This window comes from Salarias fasciatus, chromosome 7 (genome assembly GCF_902148845.1).
Source record: "Salarias fasciatus chromosome 7, fSalaFa1.1, whole genome shotgun sequence".
Lineage (NCBI taxonomy): Eukaryota > Metazoa > Chordata > Actinopteri > Blenniiformes > Blenniidae > Salarias > Salarias fasciatus.
Genome location: NC_043751.1, coordinates 555,456 through 579,399, shown reverse-complemented (window position 1 = coordinate 579,399; position 23,944 = coordinate 555,456). Strand labels below are relative to the sequence as shown.

Sequence of the window (23,944 nt, the reverse complement as noted above, 5' to 3'; positions counted from 1 at the left end):
CATCGCCTCCATCTCAGCAGTGCCGCTGATGGCTGTCAGGACCGGGAGCAGCGCTCCAGGAGAGCTGGTCCTTGTTTTCTGCGGTATGAGGTTCAGGAAGGCTGCTCCACTTCGGTTTGTAAAGAGCTTCATATTCTGGTAACTGCACGCTTGAATAGAGACGTCAGTCGATGTGCCCAGAACCACCTGGCCCCCCTCAAGGCCTCCAGCACATCAGGACCACTTCTCTCTCCTCCAGTCCAGGACCCCCTGCCCCCTCCAGCCCCCTCCTCAGACCTCAGACCTCAGGTCTCTGGTGGTTTATTGGAGGAATCCCTCACTGAGGAGGCTTGCTGATGAGGACCAGAGCTGGGAACAGGACCCGAGGCCTGGTGCTGTGAAGAGTCTCAGCAGGAGAAACTCATTAGAGCTGAGTAATGAGCCTCCTGCTAATAACAGCCGCAGAGCGATGCTTCCTATCAGCGGCTCACTGAGCGCTTTGCATTCTTCAATTTAATTAAACAGTCGGTAATCTGGTTGTGGAGGATTCTGCGGTCTCCGCTGATTCAGAAACATGGATCCAGCAGCAGCCGTCACTCCTGTTTCTGCTAACCACTTCTATCGATCGGGGCTGATTGCAGGTATACATCCAAATGATTACTGACACACACACACATCAGGGTGTTTTCTTAATGATTCTCACCATCATCAATGATTCTGAAAGATTTCCAGGACCTCCTCGCTGGCCTCAGGTCCAGACGACAGGAGCTTCCATAAAGAGCAGATCCCAGCGGGCCATTGATCAGCCGGCCTGATGTAATCTATATTTACAACATCATCTGTCTCCCCAACACAACTATCGGGCTGTTTAACTGCAACTTCAGAGACAGAAACACAACAATACAACGTGCAGCGTTCTGATAGGATACCGTGTTCTGACAGAGCGGCTTCATGGAAATCAGTCATGAAATTCACAAGTAGAAAGATGAAGGAATTATCTTTTCATTTTAATGACTTTTACTGTTGAAAATAGCTTTGGCGACAAAAAGATGGTAAAATAAACGGCAAAATTCTTTAAAGGCATGACAGGATTTGCTCTGCTATATCATGACATGAGATGAGGTGGCTGGCAGGAGAGCAGAAGAGATCATGGAGGTTTGAGAACACAGGTTCATGTCAGTACCGAGAGCCAGCTGGCAGGAAGCTGCTCACCGCACCGCTGACAGGACAGTGAGCTGCACCGCACGCCACACACAACCACCGCAGGCTGCTGGAGTTCAGCATCGGAGGGACTCCTGCCAGGGAGGAGGAGGAGGAGGAGGAGGAGGAGGAAGAGGATCATGAGTGTGAAGTCCTCTGTTTACTGTCTCCTCCAGCAGAACTTCAGTCTGGTGGCTGCAGGCTGCCAGGTGGAGCTGCTCCATGTCAGAGTCGAGGGCTGACGACTCCTCCTCCTCCTCCTCCTCCTCCTCCTCCTCCTCCTCAGCTGCTCTGCAGCACAGTGGCCCACATCTGATATTTATCTTCAAGTTACTACAAGTGTTTAAGTAGCAGGAAGCACTGACGATGAATCATAAAGGAGATTTTATTAGTTTGGATGTCTGATTTAGAAACTGGAGTATTTCACTTTAAGTTGAAGTTCTGAAAGCAGCTGAAATATCACACACACACACACACACACACACACACACACACAGTGTTTGTGTTTATTCTTACTGGTACAGTCCAGCTGTGTGCCTCCATCTGTTTCGGGGTCACTTCATTCATCAGACCGTCACAGTGACTTATGGAAACGCTCCTGGACAGCTGCATGATTTTCGACAGGCTCTGAGGGAATCTGACAGTGTGGCCAAGTCCTGCTGCACCAAACACGTTAACACTGATTTATTTTAATGAGACGGTGGGAAAACCAACGCCAGAGCCTCAAAATACCAGAAACATCCACATATTTGCTACTGGTCACTAAATCTGAAATGGTGCCAGATTTAGTGAAAAAAAATGTTAGAAACACAATCTGACAGGTCCAAAATGCTTGAATGAATAATAAATTAATCTAAAATAAACAAGTAAAGTCGAAGGAATAAAGGTTTTTCAAGTTTAACCTTGTTATATCTTGGAAACACGAGTATTGATTTCTCATCCAGAACAGGACCGCATTGAAACGTGTATCGGCTCTGTTTGGGCCCGCCAGCCGCATGTTGGTCCCTGTGACGTACGGAGCGTGTGTCCTCCCGCGCATGCGCAGCTCGGGGCAGCCTGTCAATTCAAAGCGAGCGAGGGAAAACCGGCTGAAGTCCTCTGGTAAGATTTAATGTGATTATTTCCATCCTGAGAGACGGCGTTTCCTCCTGTCGATGCTCAGCTTCAGAACAGAACGGGACTCATGTCAGAAAAAAGGTTTTAAAATAGTTTAGAAACAGTTGTTGACGTGTGGCGAAAAACGCGACCTGCGCCACCAAACTGCATTCAGAAAGTGTCACGTTTTGTATTTTATTGTTCACTGGCTCATAAATTCAACACGTAGATTACATTTTTAGGCTTTTTATCAATCCATACTAATGTATGCCAATTTCGGCTGACACAAAAGTTTGCAACTAAATGATTCCATGGAGAAAAATCACGCTTTTAAAAAGCTGCTCACCAAAACAACACGCCTCTTTCGCCACCTGCGAACTCAAAATAAATGTCAATATCAGTGAAATAACGCGAAACATTTTAAAACCTTTATCCGCCGATAGCACACACAGGATGTGTCCATTCCCAAAACATCGTGGAATGTTTTCTGTTTGTAATGTGTTATTGTCAGAAACAAAAAAAACCTTTAAACGAATGGATTTTCCACGTAGTTCCGCCTGACATTATGAAACGCATCCAGCCTCTTTGGCGCTTGATCTTATTGTCTCATAAATCATGCAACTCTGGTTAAAATCACGGATTGAATGTTAGTTTAGCAGGTTGTTGTGGTTTGATGCTAACGCCGAAGCTAACTCGGCTAAAAGTGAACATTAGATCCGTTCAGAAGGAAATAAAATGATTAAATTTGAACAGTTTTAGATCTTTGGTCTAAACATCAATGACATTTATACTTGATCACTTTTGGTGGCACGTGACTGCTCCAGCCTTTATAAATAAACAGCATTAAACTACACTGTCATGTACCTCTGAACTGTACTCACTGAAAATATAATACCATAAAATACACAGATCTTACATAACATTGTTACATACCACCATGAGATTAACAGATATTATCATAAAAGGATCAAATACTACCATAAAATAAACAGATCTTACCATGACACTGGTATATACCACCATGAAATAAACAGATATTGCCTTAAAATTGTTTGATACATCTTAGAACAAACAGATATTCCCATGAAATGTTTTTTTTTATATCAGTTAGAAAAGCCTCCATCAGTAAACGTATGTACCGACAAGAGAAGTGTAACTAAGAGGAAAAACAACTGAACAGACTTATATTGATGAGAACACCGCTGCTGTCCGAAGCATGAGCTTCTGCAGGAGTTTGAACTCTTCTCCTCCCTCGACCCGTCACCACGCCTCCTCTCTTGGACCAGTATTCACAGACCCTGATCCCGACCCTGCAGGTCTGGAGATGCACTGATCCACTTGCCAGGTCTGATCCGTGATTCATGACTGATTGTTGACTCGCTGTTTCACACATGGCGATGATGAGGATGACCCTTGACCTGCTGGCCTGTGGCGCGGGTCTCTTGGAGCATGTGATCCAGTCTTGAGTGGTGCTCTCAGCCTTAATGGACCGCTTTCAGGCTTCTCCCTCTGATTTCTTCTGCCTGCTTTGTTCCAATAGGTGTGATTGTGTTTGGAAACAGCTCTGCCCACTGACATTTTCCTGAGGTGCTGCTTGGTTAATCACATGAAAGCAGCGGAGAGTGGCGCCTAACAACTCGGAAAATTGATTTAGCTGCTTTATGGCACTTCTTTTTGGGCAAATGGTAGAAAATTGAATGTGGAGCTACACGTGTAATCAGAGTCCCGCTGGTCAGCGGTCACGACCAGCAGGGCTCTGATTGCACATTCTTCCTCCAACAATCTAACTGGATGTCTGAATGGTAGCAGGAGGCTCCCCGTGTCGAGCACAAACACATTACTGCAGTTAGCACTGAGCGGATTACTGAACTGATGAAGTTGTTGTGGCAGTATTTGGAGCCATCAGTTCCAGCCGAGCAGGCTGAAACTGTTTGGGAGGAAGATGGGGGAACCGGGGTTGCAGTCTTATGGCTGTTTTATTTGATGTGTTTTTAGTGTGATCAGGGACCACAGCGTGAGCTACACCCTGCAGCCCCGCTTCCCCATACAGCTTTAGTTATTCCTCTCTGGAGTCCTCCCGTGAGTCTCTGCAGGTTTCTCACCTTTGGCTGTAATAGGTCTGTTGCTGAGTGACACTGGTGGACAGTGTAGCACCAGAGACAGGAAGTGGATGTAATTAACAGAGCTGCTCCTCTCAGCCTTTCTGTGAATGGAGTCTGGCTCTTGCTCGTCCTGCCGCCGCCCTCTCCAGGCTGCTCAGACTCAAACGTCCTCTGGTGCTTTTGAAGCTTTTTGCCTCGTACTGTGAGATGGATCACAGGACAGCTGACCCCTGCGACCTCCTGCAGGACGGCAGAGCGAGGGCGGCGAAGATGTTTGACTTTTGTGTCGCCGTGACAACAGATCCGTCTCGTCTTGGTCTCGGTGGCTGCTGCATTGAAGAGGTCTCCTGCTACTCTCTCCTCCACACATTTCACCTGATGAAAGGCAGGTTGGATTCACCGGAGGAGCAAAGAGAGTCTCAGACACGAGGTTCAGTCTTCAGCGTTTGACTTGGTGTGTATGAAAACAAAAACCAGACCACATTTAGGTTTGTCTCATGGTGATGTTCATCACTGGCTTCTTTTGCATGACTTGCTCAAGGACGCATGTAAATAAGGAGTGGGCATGATGGGGGATAGAACCTGCAACTTTGTGGTTGAAGGACGATCCTCATAGAGATGCAACAGTTCTCCGTGGAACATCGAACCGTTCGATACGCCCTGATGGACCGCAGGTTTTGGGTTCAGTAATCAATGTTGCATCTGTGCTTTATAGGCCTGTGCGCGTGTGTGAGTGTGTATTAATGCAAATTAATGTCCAATCACTGTTGTGGCTCCGCCCACTGGCCCCCTCCGCCATGGCTCTTCAGCAATCAGCTCAGAAGAGAAGCCGTCTGTCCAGGTGAGACCTGGAGTCCGTTACGCTGAGGTCCAGCCAGGCCTCACGAGACTATCCAGCAGGTCAATCTCAGCTTGAGCAGATCGATCTGGTGGTCCAGGGAGAGAGCTGAGAACTGGTCTGTTTAGCTGTGAGCCCGGTCACCAGGCCAGGGCTCTGTTTGCGGCCCAGTACCTAAAGATCCTTGTTATTTGGGAGCGCTGATATAAACTACACAAGAACACTGTGTTGTTTGTGTACAAACTTATCCTCATCCCATTAAAAGTGTAAAAGGAAAAACACACCTTTGTTGAACATGCTGTGTATGTCGTGCTGGAAAAAAATCCAACTGCTCGTTTTTTTACCTCTTTTACGTGCAGCTCAGGCTTTTGAAGAAGATATTATGAGTTCAAACTGCTGGTTCAGATATATCGCTGCTGAATAAATCTTAAAAGCTGACTCACATGATGTGCATTTCTGGGGGAAATGTGGCTCCTGGTGTCATCTGTAGACATTATCATTCAGTTTTTTTACAATCTGATGTTTTAAAAGCAAACTAAAAATCACAAAAATCTGCTGTATCAAAGAATTGGAAAAAAATGTAAAAAAATGCATTAAAAATGGCTGAAGAATGGAACAGAGAGTCTTCTCATGTCTTCTCAGCCCTGCTAACACCCTCTACTCCGTCCTGTTCCCTGAAGCAGGCTGATCTATGGTGACTCCATTCTTCATAACAATACATAACGTAGGAATCCCTGATGATGGACCGTCGGCGGTTCATTGGTCTCCTGTTGATCAGTGTTGTTGTCCGGTTGCGTTCTGACGCCGTCCAGGCGGAACGCCTCAGCTGAGCTGCAGTGGAGGAGCGACTCGCTCAGGAAAGTGTTTCCTCTACGCTTCAGGGCGAGAAATGCCGCAGTGTTTAGAATAGCAGCATCAATTTCAGGTGCTTTTTTTTTCTATTCAGAGAAACACAACAAAGCTCGCTCCGCTTCCCTTTTCTCTCCACATCTATTCTGGGAACTGCTTCATTTCTTTTTCGGCGCCTCTGTTGAAACTCAGAAAAAAGACGGAGACAAAGATTATGCAAATGCCGGAGCAAATAAGGATTGTGGCTTGGCTAACGCCTGCAGCGTCAGCCGAACCAACACGGAGGACACTTTGGGATTCTGACACACAACCACCGTTTGTCAGTGACGAGGGGGAAAGCGTCCTTCCTCCCGCTCCCTCCTCCGTCCTGATTGGCTGAGCTTCCTCAGGACGGATTAATTCACGTCTTTTCATGCTGTCTCACTTGATTTCATGACAGAAGCATTGTTAAACCGTGCACAGCAGCTCCCACTGAGAATTACATTTCAGGCTTTTTGCGGAGCCGACAGGAGATTTGGGTGTAAAGTCTCAGTGTTTTATGGAAGCAGCATCGTGTACCTAAAACTGTCTTACCGTCAACAAGAACAATCACTTCAAACAGGCTCCAATGACAATCTGTGGTTCAGAAAATCAGTTTGCTGAAAGTGATCTGTTGTCTGAGGCGATGGTTTCTCAGCAGCTCATTAACATCTTTAATGGTCGTAGTTAAAACCGCACAACAATTTATTATGGGACCTGCAGTCAGCAACTTTAAAGCATTCCTTCATTTTGAAACACATCTCCACCTATTTTAAATTTTTACAGCCCAGACGCTAAAGCTGATTTACTCCTAGCTACAAAACGTGTATCGGAGCTTTTCAACGGGCCTCGTTCCGACAGCAGCTGCCACTTGAATTGTGACCTCTGGGAATTACAGGCTCCCACATAATTAGACACAGCTTCCAAGCTGCAGTTTACGTGTTCAGACAAGGAGAAATTAATATTTCATTAAAAGCCTGGAGAGTGCCCAGAAAGGTGTGTGAAAAACCTGGAAAGTCTTGATCAGGCGCTGGGTTCGGAGCAGGAGAAGTGGGATACGGAGTTTTGTGGAGTGAGCTCAGGTTACGTCTTGTTTGTAGGAGCCACGTTGTTCCACTCTGTTTTCCGCTGGTGTTCTGTGGACGATTGTCTCCGAGCCGCTCTGTCTTCTGACCCTCACTCCTTCACATCTGTGCTGAACAGCCGACCGCCGTCTGTTTATCGGCGTTAACACCATTGATGTTTCCATTACCGCACAGGAGTCGCTTTCTTCTTATCGGCTCCTGGTAACAAGAGGTTCTCCTCGCCGTGCCTTCTGGGAGCAAAAACTTCTCCAGTCTGCAGGAGCACAACAGCTCCTGGACCTGCCTGGACGGTTCTAACCCTGCGAGTCAGGAGATAAGATGCATGGATTAAACATATCCCCACTGCACAGACAGCCCTCTGCACTCTGCAAGCTTCTCTAGATGAGGGACAATCAGAACAGCTCTTTGCACAACAGAATGTTCTTTAGTAGCCAGCAGTTCATAAAAGAAACGAGCGCTGTGAGGAAGGCATTTTTAATCATTGTATTATTATGTCTATAATTTCCTACTGCACAGAAAAAGAAAATATTTCCTTTTATTTACCTTTTCTAATTAAGTTACCAGATGCTTGTTGGCCAGATGTGCTAATGCAGTGGCTCTATGTTGGGGCTGGACGACACAGGAAAAAAAGCATATTGATTAAAAATCGATATGCTGCTAGCTAGTAGCTGTTAGCGCTAACGCACCGGAAACAAATCAACCTTGAAGCAACAATGAACCTTCTACTGAAACGTGTGGATACTAACCTCCACAGAGCGCCAGCTGTCGCCGGGCCTACGAACCACGCTAACCCCGTTCAGGCTGACGGAGCTCACTTTGTTGACCCCACGGTGTGAGAAGGCTGAGATATCTGATCCCGATACCTGGTCGGTGCGCCCCTCGTCTGTCCTCATGTTGTGTTTCCCTGCCCCCGCAGTGCAGACTTCAAGCGCTGCTCCAGGCTCTTCCTTCCAGCCCCTCCTGACCCGATGAGCCCTCAGGAGGCACCTGCTGGACCGACTTCCTCTGTTCTCCTTCTCTCAATAGGTGTAGCTGCTCGAGCGTGTGTCTCTTGGCATCTGGAGATTTTCTGTGTGTGTGTGTGTTTTGGAGTTCACCTCCATTCATAATTAATGGGTGTACTTTGGAAAAACGGAGATTGTAAAACAGCAATTAGGGCAGTGAGTTGACGGCGGTCCTCAGAGGATGATGGAGAGGGTTGTTGGAAGTGCGCGGCGCTCGCTTCGCCCTTCCACTGGGTCAGCAGGGCCGCATTAGATTAAAAGGCTCGTATCCACTGGTGTGTGTTCACTGCTGGGCCAATTTGTGTTCGCACTTAAAAGAAACGGAGAGAGAATTGATTTGCTTTTGCCAAATTATACGGTCAGTGTCAAAACGTAACGCAGCCTGAAAACTCTGGCAATTTACCTGCAAACAGTTACTGAAAAAATAAAGAGGAAAGGAAAACATCTGCTCAATTCAAGAGAAAGTTGGGTGTAAAGGAGAAATCTCATTAAAACGGTGTCAGGCTGTGGAGTAGAAATGAATCTGCTCACAGATCTTTTCAGTAATTATCAGGTTCTGGAGATGTAACGTTATTATTTCCATAAACCCGTGCATTCTTAACAACATAACACCAGCAGCATGTCAGATGCTGAAAGTAACACATTTTACCTTATTGTTAAAATTTATCTGCTCATTGTGAATTCAGTGGCAGCAATTTAAAAAAAGAGGATTATTCTGAAAAATAAGAGATTTCCACACTGAGTTTTAAAGGGATACTTCAACATTTTGGCAAATTGGCCCATTTAGCGCAATTCCTTAGTCATTTGAACAGCATACTTACTGTTTTTGTGAGGGCGAGCTGTTGTTTATACAGAGGCGAGTCGGGGAAGGTTTTCGGGACGGACACAATGGAAGCGGATGGTATTTTTGTTCCCCCTCGTCAAACTCATCAAATACACAATCCAACAACCCCAAAACACTTTGGTGGACACGTTATAATCCACACATTCACTACGCTGTGGAACACCAACAAATAATATTGTAGCGTTACGACACTGAAGCAAATACTGGGAACTACTTTTTCTTTTGAAATCACTACGCCCAGATGCCATGTTTAGTAAGTAGTTCCGTCTTAGCAAGCTTCACATAAACAACTCAGTCTCGTAATTTTGCATTAATTTTTCACAGCATAGTGAATGTGTGGATTATAACGTGTCCACTAAAGTGTTTTGGGGTTGTTGGATTGTGTATTTGATGAGTTTGACAAGGGGAAGTAAAAATACCGTTCACCTCCATTGTGTCCGTCCTTAAAACCTTCCCCGACTCGCCTCTGGATAAACAACAGCTCGCCTTCACAAAAACAGTAAGTATGCTGTTCCAAATGACTAAGGAATTGCGCTAAATGGGCTGATTTGCCAAAATGTTGAAGTATCGCTTTAAGAGCGTTGTAGGGATGTGAAGATGTGAAGATCATGAGGATCTTTGGTTATAGATGGATTTTTCTATAAGTGTCTGTGTGTCTTTACAGCAGGGCTGTGAGCGTGCAGTGTCTTCAGAAGTATCCACGATTTAAAGAAACACGGTTCTGCAGGTCTGGACTGGTGTCTTTGAGTGGTTTAAGCTGCTGGCTGGACACTGTGGAAGGTGTGTGTGTGCGTGCGTGCGTGCGTGCGTGCGTGCGTGCGTGTGTGCGTGCGTGCTGTGACCAGCTGGGATTGAAACCTGCTGCTGCTGACGGCTCTCTGCGGGTTCATCAGCTCTCACAGCGGAAACACACTCCGCTAACAGCTGCTTTCAGCTCAGTCTGCTGCTCCTCCTGGATAAACAGCAGTGTCCAGGTACTGGCTCAGGAGCAGCTTCACCTTCCATCAGCCGCTCTTTATTTTCTGTTGGGTTTTTTTTTTTTTAATTTCAAACTTCAGAGAGAGTTTCCAGCCTGGCAGCCAGTCTGGTGTCGTGGTTATTGAAGGGAGCAGCGCCGCAGTTTGATGTCTTCTGTTGAATTAAACTGTCACTGCATGGCAGGTTCAGATAATCACATTTGACTGACGTGAGGAGAGAAAGTGCAGGCAGAAGCTGAAGTGAAGAAGACGCTGGTTTGGACGCTGTGGCTCAGTCACCCTGTTTGGAGGGCATTCTGGGGGTAAACAGGCTCGTTATGTGACCGCAGAGCGCACTCCCACCCCGGCAGTGCAGCCCTGCTCTGGTCCTGAACTGCTGTACCCGCCCTGCCTGGTGTCTGGGGGACTGATCCCCGTCCCCCCGTCCCCCCGTCCCCCGTCCCTGTGACCAGTGTTTGTTTGGATGAACTTGAGTTACCCTCTGAATTAATGAGCGTCCCCGAGAGCAAAGAGAGTTTCAGTGATGCTCAGAGGGGCAGGAAGCACGCACGGGGGGGGGCATCGCCCCGCCACGGGGATCACCTGAACGTACAGAGGTCACTAATGGAATGAGGGTTGTCATTTCTATAGACGAGTAATCCTTGAGACGATCCGAGAAATCAGATGTTTAGAATGTCGGCATTAGTTTTCTACACGATGACACCCGTCATCGCTTCTTCTGTTTCATTTCCCACCATTCTTTTTTATGTCTCTGCTCTGATAACAGCTGGTGGCCATAAGCGCTGTGTGCTGGGATTTTTCTTTTTCAAAATGCCTGCAGGAACTTTGCTCAAAATACCAAACAAAAAAGATGAAATCCACCTTTCTTTTTTCTTTTTAAAGGACCCCTATCATGGAAAATGGACTTTCATGAACTTTTAGCACTGTTAGTGCTGAAAGTTCGCTACAAGTGTCCATGTGTGCCTGTAGAGAGCCGGACTGGAGACGCTGACGCTCATTTTAGCTGTATACTCAGTGTCTAATGTGTGAGAGGAATGTCGCCACGTGATCCAGATGATCCTGTGGTCAATATTTGAGATGATTCTGTCGTAAATGTAGACTTTATTGGAAAATCTCTGTTCAGTTCAGGAGTGAACACCACAGACACGAGAGCGTTCGTTATAACCGATCCCCTCATGTGAGCCTGTACGGTAGCAGCGTGTTGTGTTTTGTTTCAGGCTCAACAAACTGGTAGTTTAACTACCAGTTTAACTACCACTTCCGAGTCTGTCTTGACTCGCTGCTGACTGATCATTTCGTGGTCTTTGCCATTTTGTGAATGTGAATGCGGCCTGGAGGCCTGTGGCTGTATCTCCTCCTCCGAGGCTGTATCTCTGCCGGTCGCTGCCTCTGTCAGAAGTAGACTTCCTGTGCATCGTCACACGGCGGTGCGCCGAGCTGCTTCTGGGGGAATAAGCACAGTCCAGAATGAGTTATTACCCTGCAGCCGCCGAACGCCAACTGGCCGCCTGAAGAAACTCACAAGGTAACTGCAGTTTCTATAAACTCTGGTAACATCGCCAAGGGGATTAAAGAAAAGAGAAATCCTTTCCTTCACAGTTCTATGACCAAATCAGCACACAGCAAAGGCCGAGTGTGTTTTTCAGAATCAAGTAAAAAATATCGACGTGGCAATGTATATTCCTATATGGTAATATCGTAGTACTGTCATATCGTGACTCAAGCATCGTGAGATCTATCGTATCATGAGGTTCTTTCCAACGCTCACCCCTAATCAGGACTCGGCTTTTTTCAAAAAAAATGTGCTAGCCCATGTTTCAGTTGTAACCGTCCGATTCTTCCACCCTGAATGTTCATATTTGCTCATTCAGGCAGTATTTTAAAGGCTTTCACTGTGAAACCAAATCATGTGGAATTAAAGTAAAAGGTTTCACAGTTGGTGCCTCGTTCATGTTCTCATCTTGCATTATGAATGCATAATCAAGCCCCTGGTCTAGATTTATTGTTCCAGAGTAGTTACAAAGAATACGGACCAACAGATTGTGATTTAATTTTTACGAAGCTGCCCGTCATGAAGATGGACAGAAACCTTTTCCACTGAACTCCAGTCAGTTTAAAGTTGACTCAGAGTGACTGCATGTCGTAGGAACTCCTCCAACCCGTCAGGAGTTATTGTGTTGAAGAGAATATGATGAGCAGAAAACAAACGACCAGAGCTCCTAATCTATGATCTGATCGGTCACTGATGACGCAGCCGATGAACCCTGGTGGACGGCAGAGGATGTCAGCGGCCAGTGGCTTCAGTCTTTCTAGGAACGTGCTGACAGACACCGATCCAACCTGCGATCTCCAGTTTAAAGTTCAGTCGAATCGTCGGCCTCATTACCCGCATAAACCAGACGGGAAGCAGCAGATGTGTGTCGACAGCACGGCAGGAGGGTTAAAGTCTGCGAGGCGTTTCAGAGAGAAGCCCGGGAAAGTGTTGGCCGCGCTCCCAGCAGGTAGCGCGCTGCTTCCTGTCAGAGCTCGTTAGTTTGATTCGGGGAGGATTTGACTGGCGAGTCCCTCGGTGGTACCTCCTCGACCGAGGACGGCGGAGCCGGGAACAGCCTGCGAGGCAGACGAGCTGCTCAGTCGACCGCGCAGTCAGCCGACTCAGTCAGGCAGAAAACTCGGTCAGGGAAACGGAAAAAACAAAATCAAATAAACCTCTCTGATTCCGACCGCGGGGAGGGAGCCACCGGCCTCGGGCAGGGCGGGGGGAGCGCTCCATTCATGACTTCTGAGGTGCTTCGCAGTCGCACCTCACACCTGCAGGTCCGCCGGCCCCGGAGCTGCTCGCCATCTGATCAAATGCCATTTAGGTGTCAGTGATTCATGCTGCACTCATTAAAACAAGCAAATCCAGCTCAAAGAAGCATCAAGAGGTGATTCTAGATGTCACTTCGTGTTGGACTCATAATCTTGTTGACTTTTGCTTCTTCGTTTGGAACAGTTTCAGAAAACAGGTAGCAAATCAACCTGCAGCTGAACGTGACATTCAGGAATGCAATGCAACACTTAAGGATATGATACGTAACGTAGCGTCAATCTCTATGAGCTTTCAGCAGTGTTCTTTCTCTTCTTTGACCCAAAGCATTGCTTATTGCAGCGTCCAGTGCTTCAGACACGATGTCGTTTATGGGTTTTAGTCATGAGGATTGAATCAAAAGGTTTTCATGAGAACAGATTCCTGCCTTTGTTGAGACAGTGGAGTCATAGAAGTACTTGTGTTTACCAGAACCAGTCCCGACGCTCCGGCACTATCGGACACTTTTGAAGACAGCGTTGAAACCTCTCTAATCAGCAGAAGCAGCAGGCAGGTAATCCTTGTTTCAATTGTGTCCCGCAGGTTATCTGGACGCCATGTCCGTGCACGTGCTGGTGGCCGGGGCGGGGCCAGATTCCCAGCTACCATCCCACTTGACCAGGATTCCCATCTCCAGCGTCAGCACCGGCACCGACTCCACCACCAGGACAGTGAAGGTGAGTTCACTGCCCCAAACCGGCCGGCGAGGAGCAGCTGCTTCATATCAGCAGGTTCTGGTCTGGAGGGGAAATGAAGATCTCACATGTGTTTATGATGTGTGTTTATTTCAGGGCTCTCTTTTTGGTTGTTAGTAGGGATGTCCCGATACAACTTTTTCACTTCCGATACGATGCCGATACCGATACGATATCAGCGCGAATTATACATACTTTGTTACTTATTTTTTAATGTGGAATGTTGGAAAAGTCTTGATCAAGTGATGTTACACAGAGAACAATAGTCAGAAACAGTAGGTATGAGAAAAACTGACCCATTTATTATTAACCAATTGTTTACTAAAAAATGTAACCTTCAACATAATATCTGCAGTGCTCTACAGTTGAATAAAATAAGAAAAAAAATACATTAGAATATGCTGAAAAATAACCTAAATAACTCCAATAAAACCAAATTATACTTTTAAATTGCGAACAATTCCAGTCCTCTTCAGTTATTTTTTACTGTCAGTAAATGGTGGAACAACTGAAGGCGAGGATGAAAACAACAAAAACAACACAACACTGTCCACCATCCACCTGCTCAAAGCTCATCGTTCACAGCTCCGGGTTCACTGACTGGCTCTTAGTCTTCACTAACAGAGAGAACTTGCTTCAAACGTGCGATGAGGTTGGTCGTATTAAACGTTCCGGGTTCTCTGCCACCGCAGGAAACTTCTGCAGGACAAGTGTTGCACTCAGCTGCAGCGTCTCTGTCCGAGTTTACGGTAAAATTCTGCCACACGGCGACTTCCTGCTCCTACAGTAGCGCACACACAGAGGCAGCGGTGGTGTGATCACGTGGGCTCTGCGTGCTGGATCAGAGACGTTCTATTGGCTGGTGCTCTTCTTCTTTGGCGTTTGTAGCAGACGGCAGTAACGTTAAGGTGCATTACTGCCACCTACTGCTTGAGAACGTGAACCAGAGTCACCTCTGGATAGAAGTGCTGGAGCGGAAAATGGACAGCTTAACGGGGCGCTTGTATCGGAGATTTTAGATGCAATCCGATAAAATCCGATACTCGTTTTTTGGCTGATATCGGACCGATATCCGATATCAATATCGGATCAGGACACCCCTAGTTGTTAGTGGGGTTCAGAAAACAGAAGTCTTCTACTTGTTTAAGTGTTGTTGAGACTCGTCCGTGTGGTTTTCATGTGGGTGGGATTTAAAGAAGTCTTCTGTTCGGACTCACACAGCTTCCTCAAATTGCAGCATGGCTGAAATAAGAAACTGAAACCCACCAAACAATTCCATTTTCTTACCTTCAAACGAACCATTCGGCACTTCTCAGGCTCCAAATCAACCGTTCCAAACAATAAGGGGAAATCCTCTATTTCAGAAATGCCTTTATGCCTGATACCGTCTTAATTTCCTTTCCACCATTGCTTATACTTCAAACTGTCCAACACAAGTGCTTGTGATAGAAACGGTATTTTGTTTGTGTGTTAATTCTGCTCAGATGTTCAGAGTCTGTCTGAGGAGACACTGAGTTGACACTGTGTGAGAACGAGGGATGCAACGGTACGCGGCAAAACATTGAACCGTTCGGTCCGCTCGGCGCGGGACAATACGCCCTGATGGACCGCGGTTTTTCGGTTTTGTGATTCATTTCACACAGCTGCTTTTCAGCCCGTCGTTTATGTGTATGCACCTGTCTGGATGGATAAAAAAGCCTCTCTCTCCGCGAGCTAATGTCCAACCGCCGCTGTGTTGCTGCTCCCGCTGCAGAGCTGCTTAGCGCCGTTGTTCTTCTTCTTCTACACACTGCTGCCTCTCTTGGTGAAGTCCAGTATTGCAGCAACAAATACGCTGTTGTAACTGTAGCCCGGTCGAAGTGCAGCGATAGTTGCCAGGTCTGCTTACTATCAGCTTTTTATTTTGAAAAGTCACTTGTCAGTGTTGGCAGTCGTCAGTTGAGAGATTTTTTTTGTTTTTTTGCTTGTTCCAAAGTGCCGTTTTGGGCTTTTCTGCTCCCAAACCCAGCTGAGACCTGAAGCATGCCCCTTTCGGTGGCTCCACACACATCCACTTTATTGCGTATTTTACTGAACAAATCTGGCAACACGGAGTGCGCCTACAGAAGGCATGTCCAGCGAGAGCGGCAGAGTCGAGAGACAGAACTTTGAAGAGGCATCAGCTTGGTTTAAATCTCCGGTGTGGGTCAACTTCGGTTCATACTGCTGTATAATGTACACAAGCAGTCAGGCAACAAGAGGATATTTATTATTTGAAAATACTACGTTCAGTATCTGTTATCACGAGAGAAGCGCCTGATATTATACATTACACCAGTGATAATGTAATTTGTTAATGTTTACAGTGAAATGCAGTTTCTGCTGACAGGCAAAATAAAGGGAGATTTTTGGGAGAAAAAAGTTGTTCTGTTTATGTGCAAAATGTGTACCGAACCGAAACCGTGGCGCAAAAACCGAGGTACGGACCGTACCGTGGGTCGTCTGTACCGTCGCACTCCTAGTGAGAACACTGCAGCTGAAACGCGTAAGATGTACTGAAGTGCGTTTGGTCTACAAAGGAGACTTTTAGTGAAGGTGTTTTGGTGCATCTCATTGTCTAATTCAGGGTTTTTTTCTGCTTCCTATTTTCCTTTCTCCTCTCTCTTCATTTATCCGTCACCTGCCTCCGTCTGTTCTTTCCACCTGTTCTTTCCTCCATTTGTCTTCATACGCCGTGTTTCCCTGCTGTTGATTAGAACTCCTCCAGAATAAATTTCTGAGAGCCAAAGCAGCAAACTAATCACCTCCTGTCCTGCAGTTTGTTTTCCTGACACGGCGATCAGCGGCGTTACCGCCGGAGCTTTGATCAGCTGACAGGCCTTCAGCGAGAGCCTTCACTCACAGCTACGCCTTCACCTCTCTCTTTTGTTTGTTCTTCAGGGAAATGTGCTTCACAAAGGGCCGCTGGTGTCTTCAGAAGCTCACGGCTTCCTCCTCAAGGCCGTCATTCAAGGTATCCGAGCTCTTCATGGGGACAGTAGATATAGTTTGAGGAAAATATATTTCAGCATGATCTTGATTAAAAAAATCATTTCATGCAAGTACAGTTGAAAATCTGTACCGTTCATTCATTCAGTGGTCATACTCTGTCTGATGGTGTGAGAGGTGAACCCTCCCCCTGACTGCTTCTGTCTCTGCTTTCCCAGATGAAGATTCGTCCATTAACGTCGTCCTGTTGGGAGCTCTGGCCAAAGCCTTCAGCGAGGCCGTCAGTCCCGGGGTACGTTCACTCAGTCAGCACAGAGCCAGCCTGCAGTTCCAGCTCAGCCAGACTGGAAGCGTCAGGCACAGATCCTGACAGGTTCACCCTCAGTCTGTTCATTACAATGTCACGCCATGAGGAAGACGGTCCCGTGCCGATCGACGTGCGTTTCTGACGGCTGCTGAATTTAGTTTGCAGTCTGAGTTATTTTCTGATTGCGTTTCTCTCCTCCGTCTCGCCCATTAGCACGCTGACATTGTGTTCACACTCAGGCGACAGCTTCACACGTGATCGTCATCGTCACCGTGCGAGCACAGGCCCTCATCCTGGGTGAAAACAGGCCGTCTGGGGCCTCTTCTTAGTTTTCCAGTCAAACAGCTGGATGGTGCGCGTGTGATTTGTCCAGACTGGAGTCATGAGTGTCCCTGTGGTCCTTCAACAGATCAAAGGTTTCATCACTCTGAAGCTGTTGAGTAGCACACAGCAGAAAAAAGAGTTCCCTTCAAAGTGATGGAAAAAAGTGGCTTCCACACATATCCACTAACATTAGCATGTTTTAAGTGTCTCAGGCATCATGTATGCAAGCAGATGTGAATAAATAATTCACATTTGCAGTGAAAATAATACATTATTCAAATGATTTCAAATTAAAGGTGTGTCATTGTTATGTAAAGTTTTGCACTTGTGTTCTTCAGTACCGAAAGTGAAATATCCTTCAATTACGACAATGTAAGTAGTGTTCTCCAGAATGTGCATATTTGGACGTGTCCACAAATTAAAGGTGCAGCAAGTAACACTGCATCACATAACATTCTTCCTCCTCCCCTTCAGAGAGTGTCACAAAGGTTGCCTGTTTGGGAGACTTGAAGTGATTCCAGACAACGGTGGCAAAGACATAAAATACTGAATGCATGTCTGGCAACCTCGGGAACTCACATATGATTGGCTCTGGAACCAGGAAGTAGCGACGGTCTGGCCTCGTCCACAGGAGTTGTTCCTTTTCGTACCTCTCAGTTTGAAAGAAAAAACTTGACCGAGACATTGTTGATGGAGAAGACAGATTGTTTCTTCTTCAATAACGGGTGACAAAATGTAGTGATTTTCAATAGCTTTTTGTACTGTTTTTTTTTTTAACTTACTGCACCTTTAACTCATCCTGCAGTTTGTAGTTTTTCACTAAGATAGCTTGTGTTCCTTACTGCACTGTCTGGAGGTCTAAGATGAGAATCATGATGTGGAAAACACTCCGATACCTGAGTTCACGCCAACTAAGTAAATCAAATTTAGACCAAATCAAGCAACAAAGTATTTACCAAGACTGGGACAATATGTGTGCAATATGTGAATAAAATGTTTGTGTGTCGGTACACAAACAGCGTTACGTCGTCTGCTTACGAGGATGACGTTCAGGCCTGTGGTGTGTATTACACTGAAGTTAACTAACTCGGATAACTTCATCCTTGAGAGAAGTTCAAAGTAATAATGAAAGTGCGGAGCTGCCACAGCCTGTGGGCTTGTGTCTGCTGCACCACCGTCTGACGGCCCGTCTGGAGCCTTCAGAGCCAACGAACAGCAGCGCCGTTATCGACTCGTTACTTAAGAATGGGCTTCAGTGTTTTCCTGGATGTAACTTTGATGATTTTAATAAATGATTGAGGCATTCACAGCTTTGGGAACAGGGTGCGAGCATAGACTCTGACTCTCTGAGGACGCTTGAGTGGCTGCAGTCCTGTAGAGTAACCAGGGATTGACGCAGAATAAAGTGTGCTTCAGGAGGGCTAAAGCGGCGGTAGCCTCAGGTGAGGTGGTTCAGATTGTGAACTTCTGTCCTCCTTTCCTTTGGTTTCTGCCAGCGGTGTCGCCTCCCACCTTTCCTCCTCTTCTGTCTTGGTCAGTTTTATGTGGGGCATCCAGGCCCAGTCCTGAATGAGTGCATGCTTCACCACATTAACTCCTCTTCACAGTAGACTGACTGGATATATTTTCATTAGAACCCCACAGCAATAACAGAATGACACCATTGTTATTGGAGATGAAAACTGATGCTCCAATTAAACTAGAGACGTCACATGACGGGTAATTACACCTGTAAATAAAACTGTCCAGCCAAACCCCATTACTCTGGACAGTCACATACAATTCTATTTGTAGCGTCTTTGTGGACGGATTAATTCAGCTTCTGAATGAGATCCAGAATGAAGTGTGTCCTGGAATCTGTAGCTCCTCGCTGTGTTGAAACTTCTGCAGTCTGAAGTGACGGAGTCATCTGGTTTGATATATGTGTGTGTTGACTGTTCACTTTGTTTAAGCCATTGATTAAGTTGGATTTGCTCAATCTGGAGTTCAGTGTGTATTTGATTGAACCGAGTTTAATTCGCTGGATTGACTTTGACTGGATTTAATAATGTAAACTGGGTTTTGGTTTAAAAAACTGAGGTCATAGGAATTTTCATATTTGAAGCTATCTTTAAAGAATTATGATTAAAAGTGCAGTGATGATTGTTTAATACGAGTTTATCCAGTTTATCTAGGTCCTCTTTTGGTGCATGTCACAGTGACCGCTTCACACCAGCTGTGCTGCAAACTCTCCTGGCTCCAATTAAAACCAAGAGGGTTAAAAGCAGCGTTTCTTTAGTTCCCTCAGGGCAGAACTTTGCAAAACTTCAAGACCAAAAGGGACATTTTCATGCTTTTCCACCAAATCAAATTTAGCTGGTGCTACAAAACATGTTGAACCTTTAAAATGAGGTGAACACAGCTTCTACGGTTTCAATTATACAGTAGGTTTGAAACCTGAACAGAAACCATCTTCTGCTGCATTTATGAAGTTTCAATAACAGCTTAGGCTGGTAAACGTTTCATGACATGTTTGTCTGTTTTTGTGCCTGATTTTAGAGGTTTCATCCTTCTTTTACAACATTTTTCAGACAGTTTGGACATTTTAGAATAGAATAGAAACACATTAATCTCTGAGAAAAACATTCCTTGAACCATTGCTCCACACAGAACAAGTAGAAAACAGATGAATATCAAATTCGGAGAGGATAAAGATTAAAGGTGCCGTAGGCAGGATTTTGCTAGTCACTGCTATTTTTTCTGTGTTTTCTTTGGATTAAATGTTAGAGTATCCATTGATGATCCTTTAGGAGTGTAGTATAACTGCACTACCGCGAGGGCGCAGCGTTTCCATCTCTGCTCTGAGCTGAGAAGGAATCTCGACCGCTCCAGGTATTTTTGACCAATCGGAAGAGCCCCTGAGGCTCTATCCTGATTGGTCGAGGGGCGGCGCTTCATCCTTCATCATGATTGGTTGTAAAGCTCTGCTTCTTGTGAACGCGCATGAGGAAGTCCAGGCCCGCATGTTTACCTGCCTCATCGGACAAAACATCATCAAAACACCACGGAGTTAACTGAGGACAGCACGAAGAACAGCGAGAAGAAGAAGGAGAAGAAGAGCAAAAACAAGAACCATAAACCGGCAGGCATTGTGTCGCGTTCGCACGCACGTTCTTGTGGGAGGGGCTTAACTTGCGTGAGGGCGTGATGTCAGAGGAAACGGGACAGGAAGGGCTGTGCTGGGTTTCAGATCACCATCTTAGATGGGTCAAATCGCCATCGTGCTTAGGTAATCCTGCCTACGGCACCTTTAAATAAGTAATTTGAAGTATTAATATGCACAAGGCTTAACGGTGACTGATAAAAACACAGAAAGGATGAAATGAACCAAAACACAGCAAACACTGTTTACAGAGAGGAGTTTGAGTCTTATGGCCACAAGAAGGAAGAACATTAGAGCCATTTAACATTTTATCTCTTTTCTAAGCAGTTTTTTTTTGTTATTGTTGAAGATTTTTTTCAGTTATATTTCCATTTTTTGTTATTGTGCTTATTTTTCGAGCCTTTTTTGAATCCAAACGTAAAAAATGATTCTGGTATGTAAATGAAATAGTAAGAGCAATCATTTATTTAGGTGTAACGTTGTGAAAGGTTCTTGAAGCGACAGGTTGAAATTATTTTTTTCTCCCCATTTGACCCGTGGTGTGACTTCTCGGAGCAGCATGCTGCCACAGTACGGTACTGCAGAGCTGCTGGGGGTCAAGGGTCATGCTCAGGGACCCACAGAGCTGACCTGTCAGCTGTAGGATTGAAACCTGCAACCCTCAGGTCCCAGTTGGCCTTCTGCAGCGTCTCGGCCGCCGCTGCCCTCGGTGTGCACAGCTTCTGAAGTTAGAGCTCCCATTTAATTTATTCAGAAAGCTGAAGAGACCGTCGAAGCTTTAACACAGTTACCTTTAAAAAGAGCCAATCGAGCTGAAGAGTAAATCCTCTTTTCCACCGATCTGACTCCGTATCTTGAACTGCGTCAACAAATCAACCGAGGCCAAAGTTGTGAGCGCTGCAGCTTAGAAGTGAGCTGATAACAATGATGGCGATCATGTTTATGTAAACCCTGACGAGGAGTGGCTGTCACCTGGGCGGAGTCGACCAGCACTTCAGAGCATAATCCTCCTGGGGCGGGTTTGGTTTTTCACCCCGTGGCGGCGTCTCGAGGGGACTGAAAGCCCTGGAGCGCCGGGTGAAAGGCAGGAAGCGGCGGCAGCTCCTCGTAGCAGCAGATCACCGAGGTGTCGTCAGGCGGCGTGTCGCCGTAACGTGATTATTGAGGCTATCTGCCGTCCCTTTTGTCAGCCTGAGCGGAGGCTTTGAGAGCCGTCTCTGGAGGGGGCAGCTGACAAGCCCAACAAAAGACAATCTCCACTTTTCACACCGGCTTATCGTCTGCGTCTTGTTGTGACGTCTCGCTCGGTGTCTCTCGGGACGCAACATCTGCCGCCTCGATCTGTCCTCCCTCTGGGAAGGAGGATGTATATTTATATCTGTGTACGCTGGCTCACTTTTTAATCTCAGATTTCCTTGCCTCTGCTTGTTTATCTTGTCTCGGTGCAGGATGTGGTGGCGGCCTCCGGCTTCTCTGTGGGTAAATCTCCCACAGTTCATAAGGACAAGCTGCATGCCTGTAACCTGCTGCTGCATGGAGGCCACGCCTGCGTTTATGTAAGGACCTCTTCACTGATATGAGCGATTTTCACATTCTTTTGTCAGTAGCCTTTGAACAACCATTCTTTCAGCTCAGCACTGTCACAAAGCACCTCCCCCATGTATCTACGTCTGTCTTTTCCTGTCCTAGGCTTAATATTTTATTAAAGATGCTATTATCTACAGTAAAAAGTTGTATTTTACAATGAATCATTAAAAAGTACCAGAGGAATCATGTGAATTGCAATGTAATTTTTGCTGCAGTGAGGCATTGTGGAACAATTTCTCAATACTTGGAAGAAAATGGAAGAAAATGAGGTGCTTTACAACCTCTGGCTCTTCTTATTGGGTGATGCAGTGAAATTTCCAAAAGGATCTCTAAAATCAGCGACTGGAACTCCCCACCGTAACGCAGCGGCTGCAGCCTGAAAGATGTTTAGGCTGATTAATACGCGGCCCCGGTGACCTGCCTTCCTGAAGGTGCAGAAGCTGTTTAATTATTTATCGTCCCGGGTGTCCCAGTGAAGACGTACTGCTCCAATAGCTAGCAACGATGAAAGCAGGGAGATGTCGTCCTGAACCCTTTGTTATTGGTTCCTGCTGTCACGGTGGAGTGAAATGGAGCCGGGTCTCCGTCTGTTTGGGTCGCTGGGAGTGTCGGCTCCACAACAGAAACCTCCACCAGTCTGTTGTGTTGTCGTAGCACAGCTGTTGCCTGATAGCGGGGATCCATTCATCACTTCACGTTGACGCAGAGGCAAGCCTCAAACCTTCATGGCTGTAATCGACCATAAAATATGTCAGATTGACGGAAAATCAGGACTCACATTTATTCTGGCACACCTTATTGAATGAACACAGCGGTTTATTTTCTTCACGCTCTCGCCTCCGCTCAGCTGTTTACGTTGCAGCACATGTATTTTGCACATAAATACAAAGCTGGACATCATTCAGTCATTCCAGCAGCTTCATATTGACCCGTATCAACCTGTGAGATTATGGTTGATGGTTTGTGGACCTGTTTTCCTACGGTTTATGTATCGGTACTGCCACTTTCATTGACACTGCTTAACCGTATTCTCATCAATACTTCTTTGTGTTTATTTTTCAGTCGAGCCATCTTTTGAACGAATCACTTTAATTAACATGAATGTGGTGACATTTACACTGAGCAGCTGTTTGTGGAAGTAAACTGTCCATGGATCATTTGGTATCAGGCCACAAAGAGAGGATAAAAACTTTTATTTTGAAAGTGTACTTTTAAATTTTCGTTAGTCTGCATTGAGGTTTTTTTTTTTTTTTTTTTAAGTGCTCGACCTCTGCCAGCGCTTCTTTTGTTTTTATGCACCGTCCTTAAAGTCCCTAGCGCAACAGAGGCCGGGGACCACTGTTCTAAAGCTGGTTTTTGGATTTTGGTTTGTTGGTTTCGTGGAGGAGAGCCTCATGTCTGCGTCCTGTTTGTCCTCAGCTCTTCCGTCCGCCGCCCCCTCCTGACCCCAGGTCCCCGGTGGCCAGCAAGCGGAGCTCCGCCCCCCCCTCAGAGGTCAGGCTGCAGTGGTTCTCGTCAGTTCTGGTCTTTCTGTCTCAGACGGCCCATGATAGCAGCAGATAAAGGAAAATGTTCAGAGGGTGGGAAACATTTCGTTTGATCGCTGGTGACGGTTGAAGTCACAGCTTTCATAAACAGTTTGATCTCTCGTCTTCACCAGCCGTATGAATGACTGTTGTGCTCAAGTTCTCCTAAAATAAATCACAATCAGTGCCAGAACCGGAAACCCTGAATGCTTCTGGTGCTTCTCTATCAACGCCTGAGAACTGCTGTCACGTTGTTGTTCCTGTGGGGACGGTGGATTTCTTCTGTCAATACGCTCTGGTATCTGTCTTCTGGAGACACATGGAAGGATCCTGCTGTTGTGTAATGCTCCAGATATTATATAAGCTCCTAGGAAAGACTTGTGGGAGTTCTAAAAGCTGGAATGGAAACCCAGCCGGAGCTAAATGTACCGTTTTGGTAAAAATATTCCTCATGATCATTTCATGTTCCAGCCGTTTCTGCTACAGCGAACTCTGCCCTAAAGTTACCGTTCAGCTCTCAGTGCTGCTTGAAACCTGATTTCAGTCAATCATTCACT

The 23,944-nt window shown here is 46.1% G+C and overlaps 1 protein-coding gene across 1 annotated transcript in view; it reads left to right on the top strand.

Annotated features, from left to right (window-relative positions):
- Nucleotides 1-2,239: 2,239 nt before the first annotated feature.
- LOC115392008 (protection of telomeres protein 1-like) overlaps nt 2,240-23,944 on the top strand; it is a 47,763-nt gene continuing 26,058 nt past the window's right edge. The window contains exons 1-6 of the mRNA XM_030096489.1: nt 2,240-2,280; nt 13,383-13,516; nt 16,454-16,526; nt 16,720-16,793; nt 21,723-21,830; nt 23,281-23,355. Coding sequence (XP_029952349.1) covers nt 13,397-13,516; nt 16,454-16,526; nt 16,720-16,793; nt 21,723-21,830; nt 23,281-23,355 — 450 coding nt within the window. The 5' untranslated portion in view covers nt 2,240-2,280; nt 13,383-13,396. The remainder of the gene's footprint in view (nt 2,281-13,382; nt 13,517-16,453; nt 16,527-16,719; nt 16,794-21,722; nt 21,831-23,280; nt 23,356-23,944) is intronic.